Raw genomic sequence first — 24,913 nt, 5'->3', positions numbered from 1 at the left:
TACATGTATGCAAATATTCTAAAATCTGGGAGAAAATCTGCAACTCAATACCTTTCTGGTCCCAAACATTTCAGATAAGAGTTATTTATTCTGTAGTATAAATGAGATTTTGGAGACAGGATACATAGAAATGCAATCCTCAGAGCATATTCTACCCAAATTTGTGGATGTAGTTTTTAAAAAATGCCAGAGTCTTAGTTTGAACATTCAACTTCTGTGTGCTTTGTTTTTTTCTGTAAAGGTAGATGGTTGAACTGTGGTACTTAATTAGTGCTGAAGGTCTTTTTTTCTTGTGGTGCTGGGAATCCAATCCAGGGTCTCAAATATGCCAGGCAAGCATTCCATCACTGAGTCCCCAGCACAGTGCTAATAGTTTTTAACTCTGGTTCTGTAAAGTTAATTGGTAAATATACTCCTTGTGGTCCCAGACTACTTCCTATGTTATGTCAACAGTACATTGTAATAACCAGGAGTTTTAATAGCCAGGCGTGGTAGTGCATTCCTATAATCCCATCTACTCAGGACACTGAAGCAAGAGGATTGCCAAATTCAAGGCCAGCCTGAGAACTTAAACCCATCTCATAATAAAAAGAGCTGGGGATGTAGCTCAGTGGTATAGAGCCCCTGGGTTGATTCCTAGTGCCACAAAAAAGAAAAAAAGATTACATGGTAATGTCAAATTTCCTGTTCTGATGAGTTATCTAATGTTGGTGCCATGATGGAAAGCTGTGTGTTTTTCTGAACTAAAATTAGAATTTGTGGTCTGATGTTCTGAATGGTCTGTGAATACAAAATAATTTAAAACATTAGAATATCAATAGTCAAAATGTTAGAATATAAAAATATTAGAACATCAATGTATGAGATGGTTTCAGCTGTAACAGAAAACCCAAAACAGCAAATGACTTAAAACAAGATTAAAAAATTATTTCTTATTCATGTAAAAGTTGACACAAGTCTGATATGGAGTTTAAAACTTTTAAGAGACCTTATATTTATCTCCATTTCCCTCTTACTGTCCCCCTGCAGGCTGTATGTAAATCTCATTCTTACTCAGGAGGGTAGTGGCATACACATTATAGGGAACAGGATGGAGAAAGGGGTAAAGCAGAAGATAGCAGGCACCTGTGAGTGCTCTGCTAAGCATGATTCCCAGAAACTGTCATGTACATCCATTACATTGGCTAGAACTAAAACATTCAGACATGCGCAGCTGCAAGGAAACTGTGGGAATTGTAGCTGTATGCTTAGCTAAAACGTTTTAATTTCGGTGAAGAAAGGAGAACAGATACTGGGGAATGGGGGAAGGAGGTCACATCAACAGTCTCTGCCACAGTCTTATTAATCATAAATAAAGGGGAAAACTAAGGGGCATTTGCATTTTATATATCTCTTCCTCTAAAGAAAGGAGGGTTCTATGTTTCTAGTAGTTGATATTACAACCTAATGGAAATGTTCTTTTAGAGGAAAAAGTCTGACAGTGAAACATCTCTTAAGGATATGTCATTCTCCTTTCTGTAATTGGGTTAGTGCAAGAGGACCACCCAAAAGAGAGATATTTTCTTGTTTGAATTCTAGAGTTGAGTATAGTTTATAAGATAAGCTCTCGTGAGTTGAGTTAGTTGAATTTTTCCACAGAGCCCAGTAGCCCCTGGGGGGAAAAATCAAGCAAGGAATAGACTTGATCCAAATATACAGTGACCTTACTGGGAATATATACCTTGTAAGGCTTAAGTCTTCATTTGGCCTGAGCTCCCATCTCATTCCTTATTTTGTAGGCAGGAAAAAAGTCCTACATTCCAATGTGTGCATCTATAAAATTAAGATAATAGTGCTATGCATGATGAAGATTATAGTAGTGGTCTTATAAAATGTTTTCATAAAGGAAAGAAAACTTCCAGTGTTAATAGTATTGCAAGTTTTGGCTCTTTATTTCATCTGCCTCATTAACTCAGTTATTCCATCGTCTGCCTAAAATCATCTTAAGAATTTTTTTAAAAAAAGAACAAGGGGATTCTAGTAGACAAAGTGGGGGGGTTTTGGTTTTGGTTTTTTGGACTATACTGGTGATTGAACCCAGGTGCATTCTTATCACTGAGCTGCAACTCCAGCCCTTTTAAAATTTTATTTTTGAAACAGTCTCACTAAATTGCCCAGGATGGACTCAAACTTGGTATCCTCCTGCTTCACCCTCCTGGGTAGTTGGGATTACACAGCACCCTGCCAAACAAGGGATTTTGAGGCAGTGCTTAGAACTATAATATCTGGAATATTCAGGTAATTATCACCAGTGTCAAAGTACATAAAAAGCAGTCTACATGCTTTTTGGGATTCATAATTCTGTGAGGATTACTGAATAAGTCATGAGCTTAGTAGATGCTATTTTATGACCACAGAATTTTTTTCTACAAAATTAAGACCCCCAAACTGATAAACTTTTAATTTATACAAGTTAACCACCTGAAATTGTTAAAGAAATGGAACTAAACCAATACTTATTTTCCAAAAGTCCATACTCCACCCCAGTCACTTCAGAAAAGAGTTTCACTTGTAGCCCAGGAAGATATGTTTCAGACTCAAATGATTCCTGACTTAGGAAAATTTGGACAGTAACACCAATACCAGCCTTGTAATAGAAAACCAAAAGAGAACTTGGTGGCAATGATGAGCACTCAAATGTCAGGCACACTCCCAGGAGGGGGTGTCATAACTATCCTCATTTTACAATTGGGAGATTAAGACTTACCTGTGGTCCAAATTGGGAGAGTGGTAAACTGGAGCCTGCAGGATTAATGCCTCTGCTGTGGCATCTTGTTCAGCGCACACTTATTGCCTTGGGCTTTCTCTGATTTACTCTTTCCTGCTGATGAATTTCTAAAGCATGGGTGACATTTTCTCTCATTTTAAAGACTCTTCAACTTTTCATTTGTTTAGAAGTGCTTGTTTTACTAAACTTCTTTATTCTGCTTTTAGTATATACAGTTTATGGCTTCTAATCTTTCCTCTTCAGGGATTCTAAGCTTCTGTAGGAATTCTGAAAAACCAGTACCTTTTCTGGTAATTAAGACTTCACCAGTGGGCTAGCAACATAGCTCAGTGGTAGAGTGTGTGCATAGCAAGTATGAGTTCTTGAGTTTGATCCCCAGCCACACACACACACACACAGAAAAAGAAAAAGAAAAAAAGAAAGAGAAAGAAAGAAAAGGATTTACCAGTAAAGTCCTGGAATTAATGTGCTCAGCTGTGCTCAACCCAGAGCCCTCAAGAATAAGAGTTCTTATTGTGGTTTACAGATGACCATCTGGCCACTTCTCTGAGAGTCTAAAGATTATAAACCTCCAGGTTTCATAGTTTGAATTAGGGTCACTCACAGCTCAGCGACTGTTTTGCTACCTATTAGAAAAGGGAGTCCACATGTAGAGAAAATGTAGTGCCTTTTAATAATAACCTTTATATACTTGAATTTTGTTATTTTGCTTTGAAGACTGAATGAACTCAAGTTCTTTTATTTAAAAACAAATTAAATAAATCCTTCATAACTGCACCATTAAACAATTGTACCTAGGCTTGGTGGTGTATACCTGTAATCCCAGCAGCTTGGGAGGCTGAGGCAGGAGGATTGTAAATTCAAAGCCAGCCTCAGCAATAGTACGGTCCTAAGCAACTTAGCAAGACCCTGTCTCAAAATAAAGTATAAAAAAGGACTGGGAATGTGACTCAGTGGTTAAGTGCCTCTTGGTTCAATCCCTGGCACACCCCCCCTGCAAAAAAAAAAACAAACCCAGAATTATATTTATATCTGTCTAGTGCCCTCTGTTTTTCCAGGAATTGGTTGTTGATTTATTATGGATAGGTGTCTATAAGTATCACTGACCTATTCAGATTATCACATTCAGTTGTTCTTATTTAAAAAATGGTTCTTTTTTCTATCTTTAGGGTCACTTTAGCTCATTATTTCAGGATATTTCCTTGGTCATCACATAGACCCAGCAATTCCCAGGGTATGTCTTCCATATTCAATGCTGTTTCCAGAAATGCCATGCCATTTTCAGAATAAAATAAACCTTGACTAATTTTAATTTAAAAGATGCAGTTCTCAGCTGGGCATGGTGACCCACACCTGTAACCCCAACAGTTTGGGAGACTGAGTCAGGAGGATCACAAGTTCGAGGCCAACCTTGGCAAATTAGCAAGACCCTGTTTCAAAATAAATAAAATGTGCCTCAGTGGTAAAGTGCCTCTGGGTTCCATCTTCAGTATCTAGAAAAAAAAAAGTCTTTGTCACAGCGTGGAAGAGACTAAAGAAATATAACTAAATGTGATATAAGATCTTGGATTTGCTCCTAGAACAAGAAAAGAACAATGGAAAAACAGGTGAAGTTTGAATAAAATAGATATTTTAATTAATAGGATTATTGTTAGACTTTTCCTGTCATCACACTATAATTGTGTAAGATTTTATTTAACATTAGGGGAAGCTAGGTGAAGAGTATGGGAATTCTTGCTTTTTTTTTTTTTTTTTTTGACATAAGAGGGTTTATTAAGCAAACAGAGTGTCTCCCTACAGGGTAAGAGAGAAAATGAGAGGAAAGAGAAAGGGTGTGTGCAAGAGAGAGTGTGAAAAGCCAGGAGAAGAGAGAAAAAAAGTGAGTAGGAGAGAGAAAGCCAATTCTTGCAATTTTTCTGTAGATCTAAAATTGTTTTAAAATTTAAAATAAATATTTTGTTCCAGATTATTTGAGAAGTATGATATTGGCCCTTTTGACTCTCTAAGACAACAAAAATGACTTGGGGTGCATCAGCATGCTAACTGCCTGCCTACAGGAACCATTCACAGGATTTGTTTCACTGGTGCATTTATTCTAATCCTGTTGGTTAGGTTCAAGCTTACTAAAGTGAAATGTAGCAGGATCTCGTGAGAAGAGTAAGAGATTTGGTTTTAGGTATAGGTTTCAGTTCCTTTACCACTCATTAATACTTTAATTTGAACAGCCAATTTGACTTTTCTCTCAAGTTTCTTCATCTGAATATTGAAAAGTATAGTACCCATCCCATGGTAACTATAAAGACTAATAGGATTTAGGTATGTGAATCCTAGTATTTAACTGTAAAGCACTAAACAAAATGTTCATTTTTATTCCAATTCTATAGAATTGCTTGGAAAAAATAAAAGATTCTCTAGTTTCATGGATTATATGTTAAACTGCTGCTCTAATATAATTTTTCTTAGATTAACTGTATTTCTGCACTAAGTGAAGTTGAAATCCATAGATGACATAACTGTGTTTCTGATATTTTAAATCTTTTATCATTAACAATCAGTTTGGACCTAAACCATTAGAAAAACCCAAAGAATTAAGCTGAACATTATAGTCTACTTAATACAGAGATTTTACTTGTACTTTGTTTTGTTTAAGCCAAAGTCTAGTCCTTTTGCTTTGGAAATCATGACACTAGGAAGAGAATTTAAAATTTGAGAGCCTCAAATGTGTTAGTTTTCCTAAAATTTTAAGCCAAAGCCATTAGTACAATCCATGGAAGTATTTTCAGGAGAGCCCTGGAAGAATACAATATGCCCAATCTACCAATTATGAGAGACTCAATAACCTTATAATTTGTTTTCAAAAGTAAATTATTCTATAACTAATTGTAAAACAAGGATCTTGGTCAAAATACGTAGTGCTTCCTGTTGTCAATGACAGATTTTTGTTTCCTTATTTTACATCTAAGGGATTGAAAGTTTATTTTGAGTTCATATTTCACATGGTTTATTGCTCTAACTAGACATGGTGAAGTGGTGCTGTGTAGCTTCAACCAGATATTAATTGTTCTTTCTGCTATTTCTACTCTATTGATTTAGCTGCTTCACTAATGCAGTCCAACATAGATCAATCAGGTTCTTTTTCAAAAATTCCAATCTGTTGCCGTGACCAAAAGAGGTCAAAGAAATAGAAGATTTTCTAGTAAAGTCAAAGCTGCACATCAGTAGTCTTTAAGATCTTACCTTTGAATAAAGAGAAATATGACAATAATAATAATAATAATATTGAACTGGTAAAACAATAAGTAAAGTCTCTATTACCCTCAAGAAATGCATTTTTCAACTCACTAAGTAATAGTGTATTAGCAGGAATAAATCAAACTTCCTTAGTGTTTTAGTAGATTTCATCTCACTGTGACCAAAATACCCGACAAGAACAACTTAGAGGAGGTAAAGTTTATTTGGGGCTCATGGTTTCAGAGTTCTCAGTCCCTAGACCACCAACTCCACTGTTCTCCACTCAAAGTAAGGCAGTACATCATGAGGGAAGTGCCCAGCAGAGGAAAGATGCTCAGTTCTTGGTGGGGTCAGGAAGCAGAGGGGGTGCAGGGAAGATACAGGGCAGCTCCCAGTGACCACCTCCTCCAGCTATGCTCTACCTCTTACAGTTCCCACCCACTTCATTCAAACTAGGTAGATTGATTAGGTTACGACTCTCAAAATCTAAGCATTTTACCTCTGAATATTCCTGCTAACAGGAACTTTCGGGGGATACCTCATATCCAAACCATAACACTTAGTATGGTAAATATGTTGAGGGATGGGATGTCTTTAGCCACATGCATTCTGTTTACTTATGAAAGGGCAATCTCATTAGAGTAGGAATAAGACAAGGATTTTTATTATTAATATTATTTTTACTATCATCCTAGAGATTCTAGACAACTCAGAGCAAAAAATGTATATCCAATTGTAAAGAAGGAATTAAAATTATCATTTGATAATTACCTTACATAAGCAAATGCTGATTTAAGATAGCTATAGGATATTTATGAGATAATAATTCTTGTAAGTTTCCTTACCAAATCTATCCAGAAAAGGCCAGGTTTTCAACTTAATCTTTTAAATAAGTATCAGAAATTTTAAATTCCTATGAATCTTTACAACAACATAGGAAAATTGTTATAGGCAGATATTCAGTGAAAAAATTAGTCTCCTTTCAACCCTTTCAGAAGCAATCACTAGTAAGAGTTCTTTTGGGGGTTGTTTGTTGTTTTGTTTTGTTTTTGGTGATACTGGAGATCAAACCCAAAGCTCACACGTGCTTGGTAAGCACTCTACCACTGAGCTGCAAACCAGGTGTTCTCTCTCTCTCTCACATATCATGACTTGAACCCAGAGGTGCTTAACCACTGAGCCACATCTGCCAGACCTTTACTTTTTTTTTTTTTTTTTTTTTTGTGTGTGTGTGTGTGTGTGTGTGTGTGTGTGTGTGTGGTTTTTATTTTGAGACAGGGTATCAAAAGTTGCTGAGGCTGTCCTTGAACTTGCACAGTCCTCCTGCCTCAGCTTTCCATGTTGCTGACATTACAGACATTGCTCACCTATTGTGTTTTGGTTTCCTTTTTTGTGAGGAAAACATGTTTTGCAGAACAAAATCAGATTTTTCTGAAATTAAGTGGGTATTATATTACACCTAGAGTTTATTTCATGTTGAAATGGGAAGTGCTCTTTGCTGCCCATTTCTTTTCATTGCCTTTATATAATTATGACTGTAAAGTTAATTTAGAAAGTATTCTCCTCCTTCATAACTTGTCATCCCCCCCAGCCACAGGACCTCTTAAATTTTATTTTGAGATGGTCTCTGTGAGTTGTTGCCCCTGATGGCCTGGAACTTGAAATCCTTCTTCCTCAGCCTCCTGAGCACCTGGAATTAGAGTCATTCACCAACACCCCTGGCTCAATACCAATTTTTTATGTATCCTCCCAGAGATTTAGGCATATATACAACTAACTTCTCTTTTAATGCTTTTTACATTACTGTTAGCCTGCCATACACTTTTCTGAACCTTGTTTTTCTTTTGTTTTTAATCAGCAAAATTATCGTGGAAACTGTCTTATCAGCACAGAGATGTACTTTTAATTTCAAAATATTAGATTATGCTTATATACTATAATTTAACCAGTTAGATATTGTAGGGTTTCGAACCTTTACTTTTACAAGCAAGATTGCATAAAGACCTTTGTCTTTGAGTATGTGTGCAAATATATCTAAAAGATAAATTCCTGAATATAGAAATGCTAGGCCAATAGTTAAGTCTATGGTCAATTTTACTGAGGTGTTCTCATGAAGGTTGACAATTCTCCTAACTGAATTTTCCTTCCTTTTGGTTTATGTCCATCAAGAATTGGCTGAGGGCCCTGTTCCAGACCTCCTCACTGGAGAACTTAGGCTAACAGATCTGCCATCATCTTAAACATTGCCAGATGTCCTGGCTAAGGGAAAGAGAGGCCTGAAGAATTTCACACATCAATAAAATGTTCAGCCTAGAAGTAACATACACATCACTTCCCTTTACAACTCAATGTCAAATGTTAGTCACATTTCACCCACAATAAAGGGGCCAGGAAGTATAGTCATACATTTGCCCAGAAGATGGAAAGCTGAAACAACAATGACTAACATATCTCTATTTTGTTCTGGTAGTCTATCAGTTCATGTGTCAGTATATATATCAAATCTATTCTTTTGTGGAGTATCTGGCTATTCTCTCATTTTCATTTTACCTTCAAATTGGAATTAGCTTTTTCAGTACCCATTTTGTCTTAGAAATGGACAAGCCCTATTAGTTAATTTTTTAAATATATCTGCATTAAATTTATAAATTAAGGAAAATTGACATTTCTATAATATATAGAGTCTTCATAACCAAGAAGGGACTATATGTTTGTATTTACTTGCATCTTCTTTTGTGTCTTTCATATTTTGTATATTATTTTTTTTTGTTATTTCAGTAGAGTTCTTTTTTATTTACTATCATCTACAAATAATGATCATTCACTTCCTTCACAGTTTGGTTTTCTTGAAGGATTAGAATAGATACAAGCATGTCTCAACTGACTTATTTATTACTCAGTAAAAAGATTTTTCCAAAAAATTCATACTAAAGATTTTCTCATGGTCTCTTTCTATATTAATATCAGTAAATAAGCAGATTAACATTATAACAACAGTAAGTACTGTTTATTGCAGTAACTGGAAGCACTAAATTTTTAAAAATTGTATTTGTTTTGTGCTCTGCACCTGTAAAAGAATCAAGAGCTAATGAGCCATCAGTGTAAACTAAGATCCAGCTCTAAATAAAGAGGGTCATTGGCCCATTCATCATACTTGAAAGATGTTGAAAATTAAACATCTGCAGGTAATTATAGTTACCAATGGCATAGACATTGTTCACCTATTGTGTTTTGGTTTCCTTCGTTGTGAGGAAAACATGTTTTGTTGCAGAACAAAAATCAAGCTTTTTTTCTGAAACTAAGCAGATATTATATTACACCTAGTTATTTCATGTTGAAATAGGAACTGCTCTTTGCTGCCTATTTCTTCTCATTGTCTTTATGTAATTATGACTGTGAAGTCCAACTGGAAAGTATTTTCCTTCTTCATGACTTGTCATCCATTTCATCTTCCCCATCTCAGCTTTACTCTGCCCGCCCCCCTTGCATGCTTTTAAAAGAATTTTGCCCTTAGTACCAGGCACAGTGGCACATGCCTATAATCTCAGCTACTCAGGAAGCTGAGGCAGGATGATTGAAAATTCCAGACCATTCTGGACAACTTCGTGGCAACCTGTCACAAAAATAAAACAAAGGGGGTGGGGATGCAGAGGCTGGGATATTACTCAGAGTTAGAATGCTCCTGGATTTAATCCCTAGTAGAATCCAAAAAAAAAAAAAAAAAAAAAAAAAAGAATTTTGCCCTCAGTTAATCTCAAAACTGCAAAAAGATTATTTGTAAAATTTTAGTGGACTTTGTGCCTTGGATATAGGGGTCAAAAGGGAAAATGGGACATCAAATTTGAATCTCTTTCACCAAAATGTGGTCTCGGAATGATCTGATGGGATCTTTAAAAAATTAAGAACAGAAATTTAATCATTATATAAGAATGGAAAAAAGGTCTTTATGGTCTGGCAGAATAATTAGTGGGAACATGGCAGAGTAAAAATAAACATAAAAATAACAAACTAGTAAAATTTTTAAAAAGTTCAAGAAACAAACTTCAATTATGGTAAATAAAGATAGCATCTCAGGCTTGATTTTAGAACTTTGGTAATACCACTGAAGAAAAAAGCTTTGCACACACTCAGAGAAAACAATGGTAGCAGAAGAAACGGACCCAAATTTTAGAGGGTTTGGAACTGTCAGTAATGGGGCTGGAGAGGATGAAAGGCACAAAGACTATTAAAAGGAGCTGGTTAAGCTTTGGCAAGGTGTTGCACACCTATAGTCTCAACTACTAGGGAGACTGAGGCAGGAGCATCACAAGTTTGATGCCAGCCTTGGCAACTTAAAGGCCCTATCTTGAAATAAAAAAGAAAATGGACTGATTTATGACATTTAAAAAATTTAAAATGGAATCAAAATAATGGGGTGGTCAGTGAAATGAGACTGAATGGAAATATCCAGATTAAAGTGCAGCTGGGATAGAAAAATAGGTTATAACTGTTCCAGTAGATGTAGTTTTTTCACTCCCACCTCACCTCTAAATAATGGAAATGGGATACAAGTAGGAGGAAGCATTATGAAAGGAAATATTATAAGTTGCTGTAGAGAAAAACAACCCTTAAAGATAGAATACAGATACCTATTTATCAGTTTCTTAGAATTGAAAAGAAAAAAAATCTATATTCTGGAGATAAAAATGATCTCAGACTTTAAACTCAAACACAGAGATAAAGATACACTCAGGGAAATACAGAATACCAACAAATTGTCTTGTCTAGCTCTCTGCCTTTTGAAGAAAAAAGATTTTACAACTCTGAAACTCTTTTCCCTGATAGAACCCTGATAATATCTTTCAAATAGCCTAGTACCAGACAAGATTATAAAAGACTGGAAATGCAGAGGGACATCTTTAAAATATGTCATAGAAAGACTGGAGTTCTTGGAAGGAATTGTAGCACTAGTGTCATCCAGGAGCATCAGCTTAGGTGCCTAGGAGCAATACCTCCTAGTGCAGGATCTCTGTTGGAGATACTGGACCTCAAATTTTCACACTCTTTCTCTTAAGTAAAAGTCACATGAGACAAACAGAATAAAATCAGAAAACAGAATAATTTTGATGAATTTAGAATTCAAATAGATGAATGTAAGTGGTTTTAAGAAGTATTTCTTTTCTGTCATACAGATACTTTCTGGAGGACCTATTTGACATTCACTGGTGTACAATAAATGTGGCAGAAAGCATATGTTTAATTATCCTATACTTCCATATGTACAGATTTCTAGCACCTTCTCCCTTTAAGTTCTTTAATATCCTTGATTCTAACATAAGAAGATGTAGACAAATATTGGTTAAATACATCACTGGTTTTTGTACTTTAAAACTTTATATTTTGAAATGATATTAATAGCATTCAAAATTCAAATGATACAAAAGAATATAAACAGAGAAACCTTCCTAGGTTCCATGTTTCCTAACCAAAAGCTGCTTTTTTTTATCAGTTTCTTGGAAGTCCTCCAGGGTTTATGCATATTCAAAGCAAATTCCTATACTCTACTAGTGAAATCTATCTTATCTAATAATCCATGTTTGAAATTTTATTGACCTCCGATGTGGTAGAGAGCAATCTGCTATGGGCTGATCTGCAAAAACTTTACATCTATCCTTGACCATTAATACAGACCCAGAGCTGCCCCCTAATTTTTGCTGGCTCAGGTGGTTGCAGTACAGCCCAGGAGTCTACATTGTGGCTCACTATTGAACCTTAGCAATAGGTCTGATAAAACAGTTTCTTCAGCAGTTGGTTCCTACACTAGTTGGATAAAGGGATATGAATAGGAAAAGAACTCAAACTATCACTATTTGCTGATGACATGATTCTATATTTAGAGGAGCCGAAAAATTCCACCAGAAGACTTCTAGAACTCATAAATGATTTCAGTAAAGTAGCAGGATATAAAACCAACACTCATAAATCTAATGCATTTTTATTCATAAGTGATGAGCCCTCTGAAAGAAAAATTAGAAAAACCTACCCCATTCACAATAGTCTCAAAAAAAATAAAATAAAATACTTGGGAATCAATCTAACAAAGGAGGTGAAAGACCTCTACATGAGAACTACAGATCATTAAAGAAAGAAATAAAAGAAAACCTTAGAAGATGGAAAGATCTCCCATGTTCTTGAATAGACTGAATTAATATTGTCAAAATGGCCATACTACCAAAAGCGCTATACAAATTCAATGCACTTCCAATTAAAATCCCAATGACATACCTTCTAGAAATAGAGAAAGCAATCGTGAAATTCATTTGGAAGAATAAGAGATCCAGAATGGCTAAAGCAGTCCTTAGCAGGAAGAGCAAAGCAAGTGGTATCACAATACCAGACCTTCAACTACACTACAGAGCAATAGTAACAAAAATGGCATAGTATTGGCACCAAAATAGTTAGACCAATGGTACAGAATAGAGGACACAGAGACAAACCCACATAAATAGTTATCTCATACTAAACAAAGGTGCCAAAAACATACAATGGAGAAAAGATAGCCTCTTTAACAAATGGTGCTGGGAAAACTGGAAATCCATATGCAGCAAAATGAAACTAAACCCCTATCTCTCACCTTGCACAAACCTTAACTCAAAAATGGATCAAGGACCTAGGAATGGACCTGCACCTAAGAGAAGAAAAAGTAGGTCCAAATCTTCATCATGTTGACTTAGGACCAGACTTCCTTAACATGACTCCCAAAGCACAAGAAATAAAAGCAGGAATCAATCATTGGGATAGATTCAAACTAAAAAACTTTCTCAGCACAGGAAAGAATCAACAATGTGAAGAGAGAGCCTACAGAGTGGGAGAAAATCTTTGCCACACACACTTCAGATAGAGCACTAATCTTCAAAATCTATAAAGGAATTAAAAAAAAAAACAAAAACCTTTACACCAAGAATACAAATAACCCAATCAATAAATGGGCTAAGGAAATGAGCAGACACTTCACAGAAGATCTACAAGCAATCAACAGATACTTGAAAAATGTTCAACATCTCTAGTAATAGGAAATGCAAATCAAAACTACCCTAAGTTTTCATTTCACCCTAATTAGAATGTCTGTTATCAAGAATACAAGCAACAATAGGTGTTGGTGAGGATGAGGGGAAAAATGTACACTCATACATTGCTGGTGAGGTTGCAAATTGGTGCAGCCATTCTGAAAAACAGTTAGGGAGATTCCTTAGAAAACTTGGAATACAACCATCATTGGACCCACCTATCCCACTCCTTGGCCTATACGCAAAGGACTTAAAATCAGCCTACTACAGTGACACAGCTACATCAGTGTTCATAGCAGCTCAATTCACAATAGCTAGATTGTGGAACCAACCTAGATACCCTTCAATAGATGAATGGATAAAGAAACTGTGGCATATATACACAATGGAATATTACTCAGCCATAAAGAAGAATAAAATTATGGCATTTGCAGGTAAATGGATGGAGTTGGAGAATATCATGCTAAGTGAAATAAGCCAATCCCAAAAAGCCAAAGGCTGAATGAGTTCTCTGATAAGTGGATCATGATACATAACGGGTGGTGGGGGAGGAGGTAAGGGAAGAATAGGAGAAGGATGGATTGTGTAGAGGGAAATGAGGGGGGGGTAGGGGAAAGGAAAGAAGAATAGAATGAGACAAACATTATTACCCTGTTACATGTATGATTACGCAAATGGTGTGTCTCTACTTCATGTACAACCAGAGAAACAATAGTTGTACCCCATTTGTGTACAATGAATCAAAATTAAAAAAAAAAGAACAGAGATGTATCGTGGTTTATTATTATTATTATTATTATTATTATTATTATTATTATTATTTGTGGTGTGTATATAGCACTGGGCACTGAAACCAGGAGTGGTCAATCACTGAGCTGCATCTCCAACTCCATTTTACTTTGGGACGGTATCTCACTAAATTGCCCAAACTGGCCTTTAACTGCACCTAAAATTTTTTCAAGGTTAGACTGCAAAATAAATATGCAGAAAAACAGTAGCTTTTCTATATGCCAGGAGAACCAGTTTAGAAAATACAATGGGAAAAAAAAAATTCCACTGCTATATGTAATAACTAGGAATATATGTAAAGTGTAAGACTGGTATGAATAAACTGTACAAATTTATTGAAAGGAATAAGATTAGAATAAATGAAAAGATTTATTATATGCCTAGATATATAGACCTATTTTAGTCCATTTTGTGCTTTCTAACAGAATACTATAGACTAAATAATTTTAAATAAACAGAAATTTGTCTTTCACAATTCTGGAGGCTGAAGTCCAAGATTAAGGTGTTGACCGGCCTGTGGCAAGGGCCTTCTTGCTGCATCATAACATGGTGATAGTACAGGAAGAGGGTAAAAGAGAGGCAAGGATGGGGGACCAAACAACTTCACTGTTAATACTATTCATCTGTTCATGAGGGAAGAACTCTTAATACCATTATGGTGACAGTTATATTGCAACATGAGTTTGGGGTGAGGGGACAAAACATTCACACTATAGCAAGACCCATTCTCCCTAGTTAGATAAGCTATTAATTTAATGTGTCTTCAGTCAGTTTCCCAACAGGGTATTTTTTAACTTGTTAATTAAAAAGAGATTGTGCAAGGAAGAGTGATGGAACTGTTACCCCTAGCATGTATGAATTATTGGTAAGCTAAATTATATTAAAGGAAAGCATTGGATACTGATGTGGGCCAGTATAGACAGGAAAAGGGGAAGTCTCTAATATTGAGAAACAGAACCAGGCATGTGTAAGAACTCTGAAAAAGGTAGAATTTTAAGACAGTGAAGAAAGAATTTCATAAATGCCATTACTAGAACAAATGGTAATTTGGAAAAAATTTGGTCTTTTTTTTTTCTCCATACCTAACATGTAAAACCATGCGATATTAACAAAATAAATAAGTGGTTGTTTTAATAAACTGGTGTAGGAAAAAACAGATAGAAAACATAAAACAGAGATACATCCTCAGTGCTAGCAGGTGCCAGGCAAGAGTTTGAAAATAAAAATCATGCAGCACTCAATATCTTATGTTACTTGGATAGAGTTAGAAATATTTATCTACTTTGAGAAATATGTCATAACCGAAACAATAAATAGCAACCATACATTGGTTCAGAGTTAAGAAGTAATAATAATGCCCCTGTGACATAGGCCTAGGGGCATATTTCACACTTAGACTGCAAGAATGCACCCAGCCATCCCAAATGGTGCAACAACATGGCAACCTGGCAAAAGGCCACTTAGCTCCAAGAAGTTTTGCCATGCAAGAATGCCCAAAGTTATCAGATCTTTCTGACCTTTTTTCATGTGAAGCTAGAAATTGCAAATTTCATGTTAAATCTCACAAATTTAAACCATTATCTCAGTTCTTTAAAACTTCTTATAAGCCAAACAAAATACATTTATAGGCTAAATTCAGCCATAGGCCTTGAATTTATAAACTCCAGTGTATAGTTTTACTTTTTGTTTTGGTTTCAGGATTATACTTATCTTTTCAGCATTTCTTCCTTTACACTGTGGATCAGTTTTCATAGCAGAGGAATTCTAGAGAATTTACATAGTTCACTCAGTCAAGTTCCACTTCCATTGCTCAGGGCCTGGGGCCATTGCATGTAGATATTTCTCTATTATCATGGTTTCTCCTTGAGATAGTTTTATTACTTATATTCCAATAAAATTTACTTTTAATCTAGGCTTTGAAATTAATACTTGAATTTTCTTAAAGATTTTATTAAAATATCAGCACAACAGTTTTTATCTTTTTCTCATTAATATTCTGGTTGATTGGTTGGTTCATTTCAACCCCTTAATTTTTTCATCTATTTTTATTTTGACTTTATTAATTCCTTCTTCTGTTTTTGTTTAGTTCTTTTTCTACCTTCTAAAGTTGAATTCTTCATTTATTTTCATTATTATTTTTAGATTTAATGAAGAATTGAAAGTTATACATTTCTCTCTTGATACAAGGCTTTTTCCCTACAATGTGACTTAATTTCTAAGTGGTCTATGATTTGTTTTGATTCTTTCTTGACTGAAACCAAAATCATTCTAAGATTTTTTTTTTAATCTCCAAGTAGTTAATTTTCTTTTGTTTATTTGTTGTTGTTGTTGATTTAATTTTATTGCATTGGGGTCTCAGAATGTAGCCTATACAGTTTTCATTCTTTGGAATGTTCTTTATGACATAGTAACCAGTTTATTTAAAAAAAAAAAGTTCCCTATTCCTCTGAAAAGAAAGGGTTTTCTTTGTAAAGATACATATGTATATTTTTATTCATTGAATGGTATTTATATCCTTTCTTTTGACTTGAAGGTTCATATTTTTATTACTATAAAATATTGTTCCATATAATTTTTTATTTTCACTTCTACTTTTTAAAAAATCGGCACTCCTACTTTCTCCCTGTAATATTTGCCTGCCATTTTTGTTTTGCTCTTTTTTTAACATTCCCATGTAAAACTTTCTAAGTCCTTTAAAATGTTTTCTTAAAACCAGCTTATAGCTGAATATTGTTTCTATGTAATATTAGAGTTTTTAAGGGAATTTAAGTTATTTATTTTATTTTCCTCATGAGTAACTTTTATCTTGTTTCTGCTTTTTGTTTTATACTTCTGTCATTTGCTATCTTTTGACTTGCCCCTCTCCCTTTTTATTTTTCTAGATTTTGCTTAAATGATCCAGTTTTCTTTGCTTCTTTCTCCTTAGTGATGGTGACAAAGTAATATATCTCATTGCATGAAAGCTGCAAATGAGATGCATTACATTTTAGTATAAAATATTTGAAATTATACCTTGTAGCAATTTTATTTAGTAGTATACCCTTTCAAAAATGATAACTTTTAGCACAATTTAACTTGTGCAGTTTTGCTTTTTTTTTTTTTTTTTTTTTTTTTTTTTTTTTTTTTTTTTTTTAATGGTACCAGGGTTTGAACCCAGGGGCACTTAATGATTGAGACACATCCCTAGCCACCACCACCCCTTTTTTTTAAATAGGGTCTTACTAAGTTGCTTAGGGCTTGCTAACTGCTGAGGCTGAATTTGAATGGGATCCTCCTGCCTCAGCCTTCCAAGCCCCTGGGATTATAGGCATGCACCACTGCACCCAGCTAACCTTGCTTTTTTTCTCCCAGTTCCTATCTTACATGCTCTGCTGAAATAATCTGAATCCTTTATTTTATTCCTTTCTTCTCTTCCTTATCCCCCCATACAGATGTCCAAATGAAAGATAGTTTGACAGAATATAGAGCTGTACCATCACAGTTCTCATTGTGTACCTTGTTAATTTTTTATAATTTTGAAATAATCATAGATTCATATGCAGCTATAAGAAGTAATATAACCAAACACAATGGTCTGTAGCTTGTAATCTCAGCTACTGTGAAGGCTGAAGCATGAAGATCATAAGTTTAGGACCAGCCTGGGCAATTTAGCAAAACACTATCTCAAAATAAAAAACACTGGGGATGAAATTCAATATGCAAGGTCCTGGGGTTCAGTTCCCAGTACTGAAAAAAAGAAAAAGAAAAGAAATAGTAATAATAATGCAGAAGATTCTGTGAATTCTTTATACAACTTCTCCTAACGATAACATCTTGTAAAATTATGGTACAGTATCATAACCAGGATATTGATTTCGATAGTCAACATACAAATGTTTTATCATATCAAGACTCCCTGGTGTTGCCTACTTCTCTCCTGCCCCCACTCCCTCCTTAACTCATGACAGCCACTAATTTGTTCTCTATTTCTATTTTATCATTTCAAAGGATGTTTTTATGTAAGTGTGCAAATAGAATGTGAGCTTTTGGAATTGGCTTTTTTAAATTCAGAGTTATCTGTATAGTGATCCTAATTATTGCATGTATTTTTAACCAGTTTATTCCTTTGTTTTGCTGAGTGGTATTCCATAGTATGGTAAGCATGCACTGGTAACCATTTACTCACTCAAGGACAATCTGGGTTGTTTCCAGTTTGGGGCTGTTATAGATAAGCCACTGTGAAATAATTTAGAAATTTATAGATGACATAAATTTTAATTTCCCTAGAATAAATGCTCAGGAGTATATTTGCTGAGTTGTATAGTAGTTGCATGTTTAATTTGATACGGGACTGCCAAGCAATTTTCTATTTTATACTCTCACCAACAGATAAGATGTTAGGTAAGATACAAATATTCTAATTTTTCTAATTTTTTCCAGCATTGGGTGTTGTCGTGATTTTTTATTTTAGTCATCTGATAGATGAATGTACTAATATCTCATTGTGGTTTTAATTTGCATTTTCCTAAATGGCTAATGATTTACCCACTTTGGTGAAATGTCTCTTTGCCCATTTCCTAATTGAATGTTCATTGGTTCTTAGGTCTTCCATAACAGAATCACAAACTAGGTAGCTTAAAACAATAAAAATTTATCATATCATGGTTCTGTGATATACAAACTGAAATTAAGATGTTGACAGAGTTGGTTCTGTCTGAGAACTCAGAGAGTATACTCTTTCTCCTAGGTTATGGTGATGGCCAATAATCTTCAGTGTTTTTTGCTTATTGCTGCTTTGCACTCTTCAGTTGTTAAATGGCAGTCTCCCCTCATGTGTTTCTTTGTGTCTAGTCTTTTAAGGACACAAGTCATATCAAATTAAGGGTCTACTTTACTCTGTATGATTTCAGTTTATTAATTACATCTACAACAATCCTGCTTCAAATAAGGTCACAATCTAAAGTACTAACTTCACCATTTTTTCCTTTTTTTTTTTTTTAAGAACACAGTTTAACCCATAAATGTTTTTTTTTTTTTTTTTTTTGTGTGTGTGTGTGTGTGTGGTGCTGGGGATCGAACCCAGGGCCTTGTTCTTGTAAGGCAAGCACTCTACCAACTGAGCTATCTCCCCAGACCTGTTTTGTTTTTTAATGTTGAGTTTTGAGTATACATATTAGTTCTTCATCAGGTATGTTGTTTTTAAATTTTTTTTCCAATCTGTAGTTTTGTATTCTTTTTTTCTTATTTTATTTATTTTTTAAATAATGTTATTTATTTGGATAGTTTTAGGCTAACATACAAATTGAACAGATAATACAGAAGATTCTCACCACCCCTCTCCCCAGTTTACTTTCTATTTATTTATTTTGTGTGTGTTTCCTGAATGATTTGTTACATTAGAAATCAATCACATTAAGATATATAGAACCCCCACCTCCACATGTCAACTATTTCAAATTAAATGGCACACTTATACATATCTCAGAGGTCAAGGAAGAAAAGCACAAGAAAAGTAAATAAAAAGTGCTTTAAACTAAGTGATAATAAAAGCTTAAAATATCAGGATCTCTGGGATGAAACAATACTCAGATGAACATTTATAACTTAAAGTACTTGTATCAGAAAGACACTAGAATTACATTATTTTCAAATTATGTAGTAGGAAGGAAAAAGTAGGAGCAGAAATTTATGAAATAGAGAAGAAATAATGCACCTAAAATTTGATAAAAATCAAGTTTAATCAAAAAAGCAAGCAAGAACACAAAAATTAATATCCATGGAAATAAAAACATTAAGGCAATAGCATAATTGTATGCCAACATATAACATGGTTGTTATGGTTTGGATGGGAAGTATCCCCCAAAAACTCACGTGTGAGACAATGTAAGAAGGTTCAGAGGAGAAATTATTGGGTGTAAGAAGGTTCAGAGGAGAGATTATTGGATTGTAAGAGTGTTAACCCAATCAGTGAATTAATTCCTTTATAGGGATTAACTGGGTGGTAACTGAAGTGGTAGGGTGTGACTGGAGGAGGTGGGAATTGGGGTGTGGCTTTGGGGTATATATTTATATTTGACAAGTGGAGACATTCTCTGCTCCATGATATGAGCTGCTTCTCTCTGCCACTCTCTCTTGCCATGATGTTCAGCCTCACCTGGAGCCCAGAGAAATGCAGCTGGCCTTCTGTGGACTAAGACCTCTGAAACTGTGAACCCTCAAATAAACCTTTTCTCTTCTAAAATTGTTCTGGTCATGTCTTTTAGTCACAGCGGCAAAAAAAAAAAAAAAATGACTAAAACAATGGTCTGTAGTAGAGAAGGATATGTGTGCTGCTGAAAAGAGTATATTCTGTCATTGATGGATTCTTTATATGTCTGTTAAGTCTAAATTAAGTCTAAATTATCAATTGTATTTTTTAATTCTGTAGTTTCTTTATTTAAAAGGAACTTTTATTTTGAAGGATCGATCCGGTGGTGACAGAGGCATTTTAAAGTTATCCAGTATTATTGTGTTGTGGGCTGTTTGATTCTTGAAACTGAGAAGGGTTTGTTTGATATACGTAGATGCTCCATTGTTTAGGGCATATTTACGATTGTTATGCTTGATGTATAATTCCCTTAAACTGTATGAAATGACCTTTTTTGTCCCTTCTGATTAACTTTGGCTTAAAGTCTACTTTATCTGATATGAGGATAGAAACCCCTGCCTGTTAATGTGCTCCATGTGAATGATGTTTTTTTCCCATCCTGTCACCTTCATTCTGCCTATGAGGTGAGTCTCTTGGAGACAGCTATTGTTGGGTTTGATTTTTAATCCAATCTGCCAGTCTATGTCTTTTGATTGTTTAGTCTAGGCCATTCGTGTTCAAGCTTATTATTGAGGTATGATTTGATTCCCATTTTGGTTTATTTCTAATTCGTAATTTGAGTTAGTTTCTCCGTTGATTGACCTTTAGTGTAGTTCCTCCCTTTGCTGGTTTTTACTTTTTTTTTTTTTTCATTTCTATCTTCTTGGAATATTTTATTGAGAATGTTCTATAATGCAAGCTTTCTTCTAGTTGCAAATTCTTTTAACTTTTGTTCATCATGGAAGGTTTTATTTCATCTTCAATGAATTTTAATTTTGCTGGATATAGGATTCTTCGTTAGCAACTATTTCTTCAGAGTTTGGTATATGTTATTCTAGGACCTCCTGGGCTGTTAGGGTCTGGGTTGAGGAATCAACTGAGATCTGAATTGGTTTCCTCTATATATAATCTGATATTTTTTTTCTCTTGCAGCCTGTTAAAATTATATCCTTATGGGCTGGGAATATAGCTCAGTTGGTAGAGTGCTTGCCTGGCATGTACAAGGCCCTGGATTCAATCCCCAGCACTGCAAAAAAAAAAAAAAAAAAAATTGTATCCTTATTGTGTATGTTAGGCATTTTCATTACAGTGTGCCTTGGCATGGGTCTCTTGTAATTTTGTATATTTGAGGTCCTGTAAGTCTCTTGTATTTGATTTTCCATTTCATCCTTTAGGTTTGGGAAATTTTCTGATATTATTTTATTGAAAAGATTGTTCATTCCTTTGGTTTGTATCTCTGCACCTTCATCTATCCCAATAAATCTTAAATTTGGTCTTTTCATGTTATTCAGTAGTTGTTGGAAGTTCTGTTCATGGTTTTTTAATCTCTTCTCTCTGTGGTCAACTGTTCTTTAAATATTATACATTTTGTCTTCATTGTCTGAGGTTCTGTCTTCCAAGTGGTCAGGTTGTTTGTGATACTGTGTTGAGTTTTTAATTTGGTTTATTGTTTCCTTCATTTCAAGGATATCTGCTTGTTTTTTTTTTTTTTTTTTCCCAGAATCTCTTCCTCTTTATTGAAGTGTTCTTTCACTTCCTGTATTTTCTCTGATTTCATTCCTGATACCATCCTTTACTTCACAGATCAGTTTACATACATTCTAAACTTCTCTGACATTTCTTCCACTGTGATGTTGATGGATTCTGTTGTTGGAGTATCTTTGTTTGGGGCAATTTGTTCCCTTGTTTTTTCATGTTGTTTGTGTGTACCCATCTAATGGAATGGATCTGAGGCAGTAGAGTTTCTAACCTGTGGACTTACCGTGTTCCTGAAGGTTTCTACTACCTCATTGTTTAGGGGGGAGACAAATAGTAACAACCAATGCAAACAATATACAGCATTAATTCAAATAGTTCCTACTATGACATCTACAGTGTTAATTATCACAATAAACAGAAACAGATCAGTTACTGCCTACAAAAAACAAACAAGTTTGCAAAAGGGTTTATAATATAAAATGGACAGGGAGAGAATGTGATATAAGATGTGATGATTATGAGGGAGGAAGCAAGACAAGTAAAAAGTTAAAGGAAGAGTGAAAGAGAGAACAATAGAGATTGACTATTAGCAGAAGAAAAGAGAATCAAGGGAAACAGAAGAAAAAAAATATGAAGTATAAATTTTTAAAAAATTAAAAATAAAAATAAAGAATACAAAAGTAAAATATACTAATCAAACCTCCTAATTCACAAAAATAAAAACTAATCCATGAAAAACAACTGGCTTCATAAATGCTAGAAATGAAAACAAATATGAATATGTATAAATGTCTATGTATCATTAAGGTCACAATTAAACAGAGAAAAAGAATTTAAAAAGATCTTGACGAAAAGTTTAAAGAATTCTTTCTGTTGGACTTCATTCTGTTGGAAGATTCTGTTTTCTCTTCTCAGCAGTTCCAAGTGGGGTTGGGTTGTCTGGAATGTGATGCTCCACTCTCTGAACTGCTAGAGTGAGAGAGATAATCCCATAGGCAGAATTCCTGGAGGCAGGGTTTAGGCTTATGTGGGCTCCAGGCTCTTCGCTGAATGCCCAGTTAGTCTGGAGATTTAAATCAGCACACCTCCAGTGACTAGTACTTGCTAATCCATACTGGAAGACTACCTCAGGAATCTTTGCTGGGTTCCACTCATGTGGTGGGGAAGCCAATTCTTAGTCCCCGTCATCACCTTTGGACCCCATGTTTCATGGTCTCAGGTTTAATCTCCAAACAATCTCTCCAACCCCCACCCCTTCCGTGTTCCTGGCCAGATATGTCTCTCCCAGCCCCTCCTGCAAGCAGTTCGATTGGAGGGGGAGGGGTGGAACTGGGTGGGTTTCCACCGCCAGTCCCTTATGTAAACCTCTCTCCACATTGATTTTCTCCTGGTCACTTAAGTGCACTCTATGTTGTGCAGTGTGTATTTTGGCCAGACTCAGGTTTGCCAGGAATTGGCCCCCCTCAGCTGCCAGCCCCTGCACAGTGGCTGCAAAATGGTTCCTTCCTTTGTCCCCAAATGCCATCTAGAGAAGATGGCAGCTTCTTTGCTCACACAGATACTGTGCAGTGTGTCTTCCAGGTTTGCCAGGCAATGTTCTTGATCTCTAAATGCTTGGTACCCCAGTCATGCCTTGGGCCTCCCAAATTGCAGATTCCTTTAATTCCCTTATGCCTCCACTTTGCTCTTGGAGGGGCTGCTCTGGCTTGTGCTTCCAGCCCAGCTGAGGCAGTGACTGTCCACTGGGGATTTCTTCCTTATTTTATTATATCCAACCTCCTGAGTCCCTGGTCTGCTTTGAATGTCCAGTTTTAAATTCCAGTAAAGTCTCCTGCTTTGTTTGTTTGTTTGTTTGTTTACCTACCTTGCTGAGAAGCTGCCTGTCTGCTTTCTTGGCTTTACTCCACAGAGCAGCCAGGAAAGTGACCTCCTCTGTTCTGCCATTTTGAAAAGTTTCTCTCTCTTTGTATCCACTTAACGAAGACTTTCATAAGGGAAGGCTTTTTTTTTTTTTTTTTTTTTAAATAATGAGATCCAATTATCATTTTTTTTTCCTTTAATGGACATGCTTTTGCTACCAAATCTCTTTGCCCAATCCCAGATCTCAAATATTTCCTTCTGTTTTTGCCAACTGTATTATAGTTTTACATTGTGTATATAAGATAATGGTCCACTTCGGGGGTTATTTTGTGTGTGTTCTGTTCCATTGATCTGTATCCTTTTGCCAATACTACACAGTCTTAATTATTATAATGATGAGGCATTAAATTGTGTAGACTGTCTTCTCCCTTATTCCTTTTTCAAAACTGTTCTAGCTCTTTTAGTTCCTTACCTATCTTTCTGTCCAAATTTTGTAAACTTTTTATCTTTAAAAAAATCTTACTAGAATTTTAGTTTATCAATTTGGAGAAAATAGTTTTATTCTATTTACTCTTCAAATCCACAGATATAGTATGTCTCTCCCATTTATTTAGATCTTACTTGATTTCTTTAATCAACATTTTATTGTTTTCAGCATTGAAGTCCTAAACATATCCTATAGAATATAGTCTTTTTTTTTAACAATTGCATAAATTCATTGTATTTTTAATTTCAGTATTCACATGTTGATTGTTAATTGATTTTTGTTTTGTTAATTGTTTATTTTGTATCTTGCAGCTAGATTTGCTAGACTCGCTTATTAGTTCTAGGAGGTTCGTTGGGGTTTTTTTTTGTTTGTTTTTTGTAGGTTCTTGGGTTTTTTGTTTTTTATGTAGATATTGATGTTGTCAGCAAATAGGGGCAGTTTAATTTCTTCCTTTCTGATGTGTATGCCTTTTATTCCCTTTTCTACCTTATTGCACTGGCTAGAACTTCCAGCACTATGTTGAATAAGATGTGTGAAAGCAGATATCCTGCCTTGTTCCCGATCTTAGGGGGGTAAGTATTCAGTCTTTCACCATTAAGAATAATTTACAGTTTTTGTTGTTGCCTAGTTGAAATATACTTGTTTGTCTTTTATAGGTGCTCTTTATCAAGTTGAGAAAGTTACCTCCATTTCTAAATTTCTGCAAATTTTTAATCATAAGTGTATGTTGAATTTTGTGAGATGCTTTTTATGTATCAGTCGATACGACCATTTGATTTTTCTTCTTTAGCTATTTAATATGGTAGATTACAGTGATTTTTAAATATTAAACCAGATTTGCATCCCTGGAATAAACCCTGTTTGGTCATGAAATATCTGGGCCTAGAACGTTCTTTTTAATGAATTTTTAAATGATGAGTTAAATTTCT

The 24,913-nt window shown here is 35.0% G+C and overlaps 1 protein-coding gene across 2 annotated transcripts in view; it reads left to right on the top strand.

The window, feature by feature from the left end:
* The window catches only part of Rnf24 (ring finger protein 24), an 82,634-nt gene that overhangs the window by 17,361 nt on the left and 40,360 nt on the right, over positions 1 to 24,913 (top strand). Inside the window, exon 2 of one of the 2 annotated variants that reach the window (XM_047540493.1) lies at positions 24,488 to 24,556. The exons of the other annotated variant lie outside the window; for it this stretch is intronic. Coding sequence (XP_047396449.1) covers positions 24,501 to 24,556 — 56 coding nt within the window. The 5' untranslated portion in view covers positions 24,488 to 24,500. The remainder of the gene's footprint in view (positions 1 to 24,487; positions 24,557 to 24,913) is intronic. 2 annotated transcript variants of the gene reach the window in all.

Source organism: Sciurus carolinensis, chromosome 2, assembly GCF_902686445.1.
Source record: "Sciurus carolinensis chromosome 2, mSciCar1.2, whole genome shotgun sequence".
In the NCBI taxonomy this organism is placed as follows: domain Eukaryota; kingdom Metazoa; phylum Chordata; class Mammalia; order Rodentia; family Sciuridae; genus Sciurus; species Sciurus carolinensis.
Note: the sequence above shows the minus strand (reverse complement) of the source record. Positions and strands in the feature narration are given on the sequence as shown.